Genomic DNA, 11327 nt, shown 5'->3' on the forward strand with positions numbered 1-11327 from the left:
CTGTTTCAAAATGAAGAATAAAGCGCCGGGCGTGGTGGTGCACGCTTGTCATCCCCGAGCTTGGGAGGCGGAGACAGGAGGATCGCACAGGTTCGAAGCCAGCCGTGCTGGCGTAAGAGACCCTGTTTCAAAAATATAAAATAGGTCTGGGAGTGTACCCCGGAGGAAGGAGGGCTTCCAGGAACCCCAGTACCACCAAAAAAAAAAAAAAAAAAAAAAAAAGAAGAATAAAATATAGGGCAGGAGGTATCGCTCAGAGATCAAACGCCCCTGGGTTCCATCCCCAGACCTGCAATAAATAAATAAAATAGGGCTGGGGTGTAGCTCGGAGGTAGAATGCCCCTGAGTTCCATCCCCAATTCTGAAAAGAAAAAGAAGAAAAAGAATAAAAGGGGCGGCCCAGACCCCCTCTCTGTCCCAAGCCGTTTCTCCCATGGGGACGTAGCGCTTCTCAGACTCCCAAACCTCCCGACTTCTGTCTGGAGTGTAACCCCCTTGTGCATGGCCGCCTTTTATTCCTGGGCCGTTTTCTAAATCAACCTGTGTATCCCCTATTCGTGCTTTCTGCTTGAAACTGCTCTCTGGGGAAGCAAGGACGGAGGGAAAAATCACCGTCCTGCCATATTTATTTCTAGGAGGGACTTTTACCCCTGCAACAGGTCCACAGCTGGTGGCCTCCACAGCTGGCCCTGGGACCACAGGGGTGTGCAGGAGAGTCCCGGCACAGACTCTTCTGGACAGCGCCAGTGGGATTCTCCCCAGGCAGCATCTTCACCCCACGTCCAGGGCGTGGGAGCTGCTGGGCCAGCTCCGGGGAGCGCCCTCCCAGCCTTGACTCCCCTCTCTGGGGATTGTCGTCAGCTGAATGTCCTTTTGCAAGTGTCCCTGAATTAGGACATTGTCCTAGAATCCAGGTTGCTATTTTCATAATGAGTTCAGAAAATGAACTTCTGTGTATTTTACTAAAATAAAAAGCTTTCCAGCCGGGCGTGGTGGCGCACACTTATAATCCCAGCATTCGGAAGGCTGAGACTGGAGGATTGCAGTTTGCGGACAGCCTCAGCTACTTAGCGAGGCCCTTTGCAACTCAGTGAGACCCCATTTCAAAAATAAAAACTAGGGCTGGGGGTGTAGCTCCAATGCCCCTGGGTTCCATCCCCAGTACTGCAAAAAAAAAAAAAAAAAAGCTTTCCCAGTGCTTGGGCTTCCTGCCACCCTCACCGGTGACATGGAGTTGAGGCGGAGGGCAGGGTCAGAGCTCCCCACCAGAGGTTTCTCCAGGCTGTGCTTCTGCTCTGGAAGCCGGGGTGTGGGAGGACGAGACCCTGCACAAGAGGGTCACCGTCACAACCTCGGCCCAGCCAGGCTGAGCTCTGCCCAGCGAGATCAGGCCAAACTTGCCCACCAAGGACCAGGGAGAATCCCTCCTGGGTCAGGTGCTGGAGTGTGCTGTAGGAAGCAAGCCCCAGGCCTAGCCCCGGAGACCAGGGTTGATAAAAGCCAGATGCCGGGTTCCTGGTTATGCGTCTGGCCCTGCTGCCCACACAGCAAAAGCATCTCAGGCCTTCATCCGTCTCCAGGTTCCCAAACCCACCTGAAAACATGGGCTGGGGCCCCCCGTCCCGGGGTGCTTCCTACGATTCCTGTGCACCGCACAGCTCAGACACAAGTGTCTCCTGCTAGAGGGGGAACAGGTCCAAACTCGGTCTCCTCCAAGAGGGGCAGGCGTGACACCCACACCATGGCGGAGGCGCGCGGGAGGGGCTGCCCACGCTGGGCCCCGCTCCTTCCTGGGGACGTCACAGCTCATTGTGCAGCGGCCGGCACTGCGGAGAGAGCTTCTCCTCCAGGACGCCGTCGGGGGCGCACACCCAGGGGTCGTGGGTCTCCCACTGCCACTTGGCCAGCCGGGCTTTGAGCAGCTCCAGCACCGGGGCGAAGCGCGGGTTGGTGGCCAGGTTCCGGGTCTCGCGGGGGTCCTGGCTGTGGTCATAGAGCTCCCAGCGCGCCCGGTAGTAGTAGTGACGCAGGTCCTTGTACCAGCCGGTGGGCTGGCCGGCCAGCGTGCGGTTCAGGAGGTCCTGGAACGTGGGCGAGACGTAGAAGTCCTGGTCCACGGGAAAGGGCATCTTGAAGGCCAGGTTGTGCACCAGGTGGAAGCTGTGGTCGTACACGGACCGCATGGGGTAGGACATGGTGACCTCGTGGTGGCTCTGGCTGCCGAAGACGGTGGCCCAAGGGGGCTCTGCCTCCAGCGCCGGCAGGAGGGACCGGCCCGTCAGCTGGACCGTCTTGGAGCCAAAGATGGCATAGCTGGGGTAGGGGATGGAGAACCAGTCTAGGATGGTGGGCGTCAGGTCTGCAAAGGAGGTGGACCTCAGTGAGCATCTGAGCAGGACATGGAGCGCCCTCGGAAAGGGCCGAGTTCAAGCCACTCCGGAAAGCTGACGGCTGCCTGCCACAGCCAGATTGCCGGGGGGCGGTGCTGCTCGGGCCAACACCTCTCCCTGGACCGAGCCCTCTGAAGGTGAAGCCAGAGGCCCGGCCCCGGTGGTGCCTGCGGTCCTTCTAAGTCCTTCAGGCAGCCAGGCGTGGTGACTCACATTTGTATCCCAGCGTTCGGGAGGCTGAGACAGGAGGATCCTGGTTTGAAGCCAGCCTCACCTCCATAGTGAGGCGCTCTATAACTTAGTGAGATCCTGTTTCAAAATAAAGAATAAAAAATAGGGTGGGGGTGTAGCTCGGAGGTGAATGTCCCTGGGTTCCATCCCCAAACCAGCCAAAAAAAAAGAATCCTGCGGGCCAGAGAGAGCATGCCGGGTGGGAGGGAGGGGCTGTGTCCTGGCCCGGGGCTGTGCCAGGGCCTTCTCTGGCTCATGGTTTAAGGCTGGAGGGAGACGTGAGCCCTGAGCTGGAGGAAGCCCACGTGTGCAGCTGGCCCGAGTGACCGCCGTGGCTGCTCTTCCCAGAAGCGGGTGCTGTGGCGTGAGCCCACGCCAGGGCCAAGCTCACATCGGCCCCTTACCGCTCGCCCATACGCACATTCTCGTGTCTCTGTCTCTCTTTCTCTTTTTCTTAGTACTAGGGATTGAGCCCAGGGGTGTTCTTTCTCTGAACTATACCCCAAGCCCCGTGTATTTGTGGAGCTGGGGCTGGAGCCCGGGGCGTTCTACCTCCAAGCTACATGCCAGCCCTGTTTTGTTCATTTATTTGGAAACAGAGTCCACTGAGTTGTGGAGGGCCTCACTCACTAAGTTACTGAGGCTGGCGTCGAACCAGCAATCCTCCTGTCTCAGCCTCCCAAGTTCTGGGATTACAGTGTACCACCACACCTGGCTTTTTTTTTTTTAACTTTTTTTTTATGGTACCAGGGTCTCGTTGTGTAGGTAAAAGACTCACTATGTGCTGAGGCTGTCCTCAAACCTGGGATCCTCCTGTCTCAGCCTCCCAAATACTAGTTTTACAAGTGTGCGCCATCATACCTATTTACTTCAAAATAAATTCTTATGTTGAAACATGGAAGTTACTCCCAGGTCTCACTAAATTGCCAAGGCTGGCCTCGAACCTGCGATCCTCCGTCTCAGCCTTTCAAATACCGGGATTACAGGTATATGCCACCGCCCCTGGCTCGTTCCCATTTCCTGCACCTGAAGTCTTGTCTGTTCATCTGCAACATGGCACTAGACAACTCTTGAGATGAGTGGGGTCGTGCGGGGCTCTGAGTCCCCCCAAAAGGCACAAGAGGCACAGAGGTTCTCCGAGTGGGGTCCCTGGGCCCAAGGAATGGGCACCACCCGGGAATGCGGCAGGCGCTCCGGGGGACGTGGTGTTAACGAGTATTCCAAGTGATTCCTCTGTGGTATGGGATGGTGGGTGGAGAGCCGGCGAGCCCGGCCACATGGCATCCCTTCCCGCTCACGCCCGCCCCTCCCTGCCGAGACATCAGCCGTACCTAGGAGGCTCACGTAGGCCTCGCTGACCTGGCCCCAGCGCCGCGGGTGCTCTGGGGAAGACACCAGCAGGGGTTCTGCGGTACCAGGCCAGTACAGGTTGGTCCTGCCGCTGGGGAAGGGGATCCCGTTGTCAGACGTGAAGATGACCAGGGTGTCGTTCAGGACGCCAGCTCCACGCAGCTCCTGGAGCACGAGTCCGATCCCTGCGGAGGCGGGTGAGGGATGCGGGTTCAGCTGCGGGCAGCGCACCGGGCCTGGGCACGTGCGCCCACCCACACGTCCTCATTCGGCCGCTGGACCCTGTCACTGTCTGGACCTGAAAACACCCTGCTGCCTTCCCGCCAGCCCAGGCCTCTCGCCCAGCACCAACCAGCTCCCCGCCCCTGGAAGGTCCCAGGGCCTCTGGGCGCTCGGTCATTCTTTGGTACCGCGGTCCTGCCCGGGCAGTTGCTACTTCCCCACTCTGGAACGGCATAGCTGGCCCATGGAACAAAGGGACGGTCTGGGCAGAGGCTGGCAGACAGGATTTCCTCTGTGTCCCCGTTCCCAGGCCCTTCTGGTGAATGTCAACGGCAGGGACAGGACGAGGGCACCAGCCTCCCGTTGAGGTGCACGTCGCCCTGCCCCAAAGACGGCCCAGCCTGCCAGCATGGCTTTACGTGAAAATGGGAGCCAGGCGTGGTGGCGCACACTTGTCATCCCAGTACTTGGGAGGCTGAGACTTCGTGAGACCCTGTTTCAAAATAAGGAATAAAAAATAGAGCTGGGGGTGTAGCTCAGAGGTAGAATGCCCCTGAGTTCCATCCCGAGGACCAAAAAAACGGGGACTTTGCAGAAGTTGGGAGGAGATCATCCTGAAGTCCCAAGTGGACCCTGACTCCAACGGCAAGGGTCCTTCTAGGGGGGCAGGGGTCCTCATGAGAAGAGGGAACCGAGACACAGAGAGGACACACAGCAAGGAGACCGCGTGAGGACACTGGCCGAGGCCGCGGGGACGCGAGCCAAGGGGCAACCAGGGCCCCGTGCCAGACTCCAGGAGGGCGAGGAAGGGCCTCCCCGAGAGCCACGGGAGGGGACGCTGCCGCCGCGACCCACTCCAGCTCCCGGGCTCCAGCTGCTGTGCCCCAGCTTGTTGGACTCTGATGGCGGCCACCAACACCCTCCCAGTTCTCCACCTGCGGCTGCAGGACCTAGGCAGCCCCCAAGCCCCAGATCCATGGGATCCCACCGCAGGGCGTGGCTGGAGCCTTCACCTAACCTCCGCCTGATGGGTCAGCCCGGGGTGGTCCCGCAGCAGGGCAGCCCTGGAGTAGTTCTGGTGCCCCTCCCGCAGGGGCTGCCGGCCCTGCCCACCCGCACAGGCCCTTCCTCCCTCCCCCCTGCTGCAGGTGGGACCCTCGGGGCTGAGCCACGCCTGGGCACAGCCCACCGCCTGGGCTCCTGACAAACCTACCTTGGTCCATCCGGCCAATGGTGGTGTACTGAGCAGCCAGGTCAGCCCGGGCCGCCGGGGTGTCAGGGACGAAGTAAGGCACCTGGGGAGGGCGGGTGGAAAGGCAGGTTTGGAAGACATGCGCAGGGCAGACCTGCCACAGAACTAGGGTAGGGGGCAGAGGTGCCAGCTGTTTCCTGTGAGATCAGGCCAGAGCTTCACCCTGAGCGCGCGACAGGTCCACAGGGGGCGCTCTGCAGCCCACGGAGGGGCCTGGAGCCCCTTCTGGCACAGGGTCTCCTACCTGCTAACACCAGGGCATCGGGGCACGGGCTGGGAGCACCGGGGAGGGCAGGTCCGGGTGCAGGCATGGGAAGGCTCTTACCAGCACGTCCTGAGGGCTGTAGGTCTGGGGCGTCCAGTCGGGGATGCGCCCCATGCCGCTTTGACCATTGCCAAACTTCTCACAGAACGTCCCATACTGAGGCTGGGAGTGCCCACAACGGTGGGGGTCGTGAAAGGCCACGTAGAGGAAGAAAGGCCTGCGTGTGGAGCCGGGTCAAGGTCACCTGGCTGATCCACGCAGGGCTGACCAGTGCCGTCTTTTGACCTTCTACCCTGGAGAGCCCTGTCCTTTAGGCGGGACGCGTGCTCAGCTCTGTGGACTCCCTGGCAACCTCACTGTCTCAGTTTCTCCACATGCTTCTCCCCAGGCTAACTGGAGGGTACCCAGCATCTTCTCCCCCAACCAGACCCCAGAGGCCTCAGGGCTCCAGCAATCCCAACTGAAGACCTGGGATGTGCGTCCAGGTTAAATGAAGAGAGATGGGGTCCCCTGAGGGCAACAGGGTGGGTCTTCCCTACCCAGGTGGGAACACAGGTCCTCCTATACCTGAGGGTGATGGGTGAGGCCTCCTCTCTGGGAGGGTGATGGGGCAGAGTCTCCTCTCCCTGAGGGTAATGGGTGAGGCCTCCTCTCCCTGAGGATGCTGGGTGAGGTCTCCTCTCCCAGAGGGTGAAGGGGTGGGATTTCCTCTCTCAGAGGGTGAAGGGGTGGGATTTCCTCTCCCCGAGGGGGATGGAAGCAGAGTCTCCTCTCCCTGAGGGTGAAGGGGTGTGATCTCCTTTCCAAGAGGGTGATGGGTGAGGCCTCCTCTCCCATAGGATTCTGGGTGAGGTCCCCTCTCCAAGTAGGTGAAGGGGTGGGATCTCCTCTCCCTGGGGTGATGGGGCAGAGTCTCCTCTCCCTGGGGTGATGGGGTGGGATTTCCTCTCCCTCAGGATGATGGGTGAGGCCTCTTCTCCCTGGGGTGATGGGGTGGGATCTCCTCTCCCTGGGGTGATGGGGTGGGATCTCCTCTCCCTCAGGGCACAGGGTAGAGTCTCCTCTCCCTGGGGTGCTGGGTGAGGCCTCCCCGCCCTGGGATGACCGGCGGGCCTTCTCTACCTGTGGTCCTGAGTCTGCAGGAACTTCCTGACCAGCAGCTTGATCCTTGTGATGTTCCTTCCCACCTGCAGCACCGAGCCGTTCTCCTCCGTGTAGGCAAAGTCAAACGGGTACACGCTCTCGGGTCCCACGTGCTTCTTCCCAATGATGCCTGGGAGGCCGACAGTCTGTCCAGGGTCCCTGTCCCCTCCCCCCCAGCCCTCCCATGCTGAGCCCGGGCCTCTCCTGCAGCCCCAGCCCAGGCAGGAGCCCCGGCGCTCAGGACCAGCCTCCTGCAGGCGCCATGAACTGAGTGGGGCTGAGGCTCCGGGCACCCAGGCTCTGACCAGGGGAAGGCGGGGCCCCACTGCCCAGCTGCCGCCTCACCTGTGCGCACGCCGGCCTGCCGGAGCAGCAGCGGCAGGCTCCGCACCTTGTCGAAGGAGTTGAAGTGGTGCACGTCCTGGTGCAGCCCGTACATGCCGTTCTGATGCTGCGGGCAAGGACGCCATAAGACCCTGGCCCCCCAGCTGCCTCCACGGCTCACCCAGGGGCCCTGTCAGATGAGCAGCACCTCCCTGCCCAAGAAGCCCGCGGGGGCATCAGCACAAAGGAAGGGAACCTGGGGCGTGGCCCTGGCTAAGGGCTGGCACTCATCTTCTTGGTAAGCGCTGCTGTTTGACCAGGCGGCATCTCTTTGCTATTGCCTTTTTATTACTTAGTTGTTTATATCATAAAAAGTCATTGCACAGGTGGGCATGATGGCACATGCCTGTAATCTCAGTACTTGGGAGGATCACAGGTTCAAGACCAACCTCAGCAAGTTAGTAGAAAATAGGTCTGGGAGTATAGCCTGGAGGTAGAAAAGCCCCTGGGTTCCACCCCCAGTACCATACACACACACACACAAAAAAAAACAATAAAAAAGCTGTGCGTGGTGGCACACACTTGTTATCCCAGGATTTGGGAGGCTGAGACAGGCGGATTGTGGTTTGTGGGCAGGCTCAGCTACTTAGGCCCTTTGCAACTCAGTGAGATCCTGTTTCAAAATAAAAAATAAGCCGGGCGTGGTGGCGCACGCTTGTCATCCCAGCCTTCGGGAGGCTGAGACGGGAGGATCGCGGTTCACGGACAGCCTCAGCTACTTAGTGAGGCCCTCTGCAACTCAGTGAGACCCTGTCTCATAATAAAGAATAAAAACAAGGCAGCTCTGGCCGCCATGGAACGCCCTGACACCATGATGGCGGGGACCGGGCTGATGGAAGGTGTGGACAACCACACTTGGCCAACCCCCGATGACTCTGTGAGTCTTTCTGTACCCCGCACTTCAGAGGAAAACACAGTCACAGAGAAGGAAGTTACTTGCTTGGGGTCACAGAGATCGGTGGAGCCGCCTGTGCTGGACTCTTTCAGCTGTGTGCCCTAGAGACGGGAGGGGAAGTGGGGGCACCCTAGGAAGAAGGGGGTGCCCCGCAGCAGAGGCCCGGACCCGGGCTCGGCCCTCCCACCCCTTGCCACCCTCACCTGGGGCAGGCCGGTGAGCAGGCTGGCTCGGCTGGGAGAGCAGCTGCTGACGGAAGTGAAGGCGTTGCGGAAGATGAGGCTGCGGCGGGCCAGCGCGTCCAGGTGAGGGGTGGCGATGGCGCTGTTGTTGTACGCGCCGCTCTCAAAGCCTCCATCGTCCGCTGAGGAAGGAGGGAGACACCGGGAGCTGAGGTGGGGAGGAACGGTAGGTGGGAGTGGGGGAGACTGGGGTACTGCAGAGGCTCGGGTCGCTCCAGCCCAGGAGGGCATGAATGATGCCCCAGCAGGAGAGATACCGGGGTGACCACGTTAGCATACAGACATACCCAACAGGCACGATATCCAGGTAGATGTGAGCAGGCAGGGAGGCTATCCAGGCACGCGTCACACCCAACACGCACGGCACCCAGGTGTATGCTAACAGGTGGGCATGGTGTTATGGCTTGGAATTAGATGTCTGGCACGGCAGCCATGATGGAGGCGGGGCTCGGCTGCTGAGGGGGTCCCTGGGGACTTTATATGGCCCCTCGTCCCTTTGCTCTCTACCTTGCTTCCTGCCTCTGTGAGCGCTGAGCTCCACAGACCTCGCCTGGCCCAACATGGACTGAACCCCTGAATCTCCACAACTGTGAGCAGACAAATCTTCCTTCCTCTAAGTGGCTGACATCAGATCCCTGGGGCCACAGCAGTGAGAATGCCGACAGAAGCACTCGGTTTATGGGGGGTGTTGCCCAACATGCGTGGTACCCAGGTGTATGTTAACCGGTGGGCATGCTATGCAAGGGACATGCTATTCAGGCAGGCGTGACACCCCAGCAGGCACGCAAGCTAGACATGTTGCCAGGTGATGGCTGAACGCACAACAGGGTGCACTGCTGGGCAGTCCTGGGCTCTGCTAAAACTGCACAAGACAGTGGCCAGGAATCCCGTGCCCAGGGCACATCTGAGGATCTGCGTGGGCACATCCTACCCCTGCCTCTCTGAGGCAGAGACCTGGAAGATTGTCTACTTCAACCCCTTCACCCTACACAAAGCTACGGAAGCTCAGAGAGGTGAGGTGCAGTGCTCAAGGCCACACGGCGGGGAGTAGAGTGGGCAACACCCTCCCAGCTCCCAGAGCCACAAGCCTCCCCCCTCTGCTCTGGAGTGGAGCGCATGCGGGCACTCTGCAGGAGCCAATGGGACCCTTCAGCACCAATGCTTCCCCACCTGCCTCAGAGGAAGCTCACTCCTTGAACCAAGGTGGACAGTGGCCTCCAGCTGGACCACTCTCCACCCCACTGGACATGAGCATGCTGGGAGGATGGACACGGTCACTGAGACGCATAGTTTGGTGTGCATCCTGGCATCCTGCTGCAAGCCAGGAGGAAATGATGCCCTGGTCCAAACTCTCTTGGTTATGGCCCTGCTAGAGCTGACAGGTGTCCACCCTAAATCCATATGTTGAAGCTACCTCTGACGTGACTGTCAAGAGGGTCTTTATGAAACTTAAATTGGGTCATAAAGGTGGTGCCCAATCTAATAAGAAACAGAGAGAGCTGGGCGTGGTGGCGCACGCTTGTAATCCCTGCGCTTGGGAAGCGGAGACAGGAGGATCGCGCAGGTTCGAAGCCAGCCGTGCTGGCTTAAGAGACCCTGTTTCCAAATAAAAAAGTATAAAAATAGGTCTGGGAGTGTAGCCCGGAGGTAGAAGGGTTTCCAGGAACCCCAGTACCACCAAAAACACAAAAAAACAAAAAAACAAAAAACACACAGAGAAGGCAGCCATGTGCAAGCCAGGAAGAGGGACCTTACCCTAACTTGACCATGCTGGTACCCAGACCTCAGATTTAGGAGAAATAAGTATTGTGTAAGACCAAGTGGCCTGTGGTTCTTTGTTAAGGCAGCCCAAGCCAAGGCAGGACCTGACCCCAGGGCTGCACTGACTGGACACTGGAAGATTCCAGCACCAATCTATCTGGGCAGGGTGGGTTAATGGGCAGATTCTTAACGAGTGTCCTGGGAGACGGGCTCACTAGAGAGAGCTGTTTATGTTGCAATTACCTGAACAGCCTGTTCATAAACCACGAAGTTAATCAGAAAGCGTGGGACTGGCAGGAGGCCAGACCTCAAGGGGGTTTGGGGTGTCACATGCCCGGCCTCGGCCACCCAAACCGGAAGTCTCATGAGCACAGGGCACCGCAGGAACTTGGGGTTTCTGAGAGTGGATGGCCTGCGGGAGAGGTGGATGGGTAGTGGGCGGCTGTGCCCTGGGCCAAGAGAAGAAACAGTTGAACAGGGCTCTGAAGTTCACAGGTGGGTGAGAGGGGAGCCCTGGCTACATCTTGAAACCCCCTCTGGGCTCTATGGATTCCTGACCTCCATAAAGCAGCCCAGCGAGGTGAGTTAGGGGCCCAGAGGTCGCCCTGACTGCTCCAAGTGTAAGCCGGGGGCCCAGTGGCTCGGACAGGGATGAGAGGCAGCGGTGGGGCTGGGTGCCAGGCTGACGCACCCAGCGCCCGCTGCATTAGGACCAACCCCGAAGGTCTGGGCACAGCGACGGCTGGTGCGTGCGGAAGGCTGGGGCTGCCGGGCCGGGCACGCTGGGGCCAGCGCCGCCCACGGGGGCAGGGCGAGTGGCCGCCGTGGGAGGCCACGGCGGTGCCCGGGGCGGCGGCACTCACCGAGGATCAGCAGCGCGTTCCGGGGGCGCGCCTGGCAGAGCCCCAGGACCAGCAGCAGCGCGCAACAAGTGGGCCCGGGGCCGGGCATGGCGGCCTCGGCTCTGCGCGCCCGCCGGGTTCCAGGCCGGGCCCCGCCCCGCCCCTCCCGGGTCACGTGTCCTGCGCCCCGCCCACAGCCCCCCCCCCCCGGGAGTCCCGCGGACCCGGCTCGGACGGCACCCGGAGACCCGGAGCCGCGGCGCCTGCTGCGTGAGTCTGGCTGGGGGCTGCCCGGGCGACCTGGGGCCTGGGGGAGGCGGGACCCTCCTCAGCGTCCCCTCCCAGGTCCG

General features: G+C 60.4%; 1 protein-coding gene across 1 annotated transcript; it reads right to left on the bottom strand.

Annotated features, from left to right (window-relative positions):
- Positions 1–1799: 1799 nt before the first annotated feature.
- SGSH (N-sulfoglucosamine sulfohydrolase) lies at positions 1800–11086 on the bottom strand (the record flags this gene model as incomplete). Its single annotated transcript, XM_080714261.1, has 8 exons — positions 1800–2359; positions 3953–4156; positions 5407–5488; positions 5771–5927; positions 6833–6983; positions 7199–7304; positions 8336–8496; positions 10999–11086. The coding sequence occupies 8 exons, from the start codon at positions 11084–11086 to the stop codon at positions 1800–1802; spliced, it is 1509 nt and encodes a 502-aa protein (XP_080570387.1).
- Positions 11087–11327: the final 241 nt, after the last annotated feature.

This window comes from Muscardinus avellanarius (genome assembly GCF_963383645.1).
Source record: "Muscardinus avellanarius genome assembly, chromosome: 16".
NCBI lineage: Eukaryota > Metazoa > Chordata > Mammalia > Rodentia > Gliridae > Muscardinus > Muscardinus avellanarius.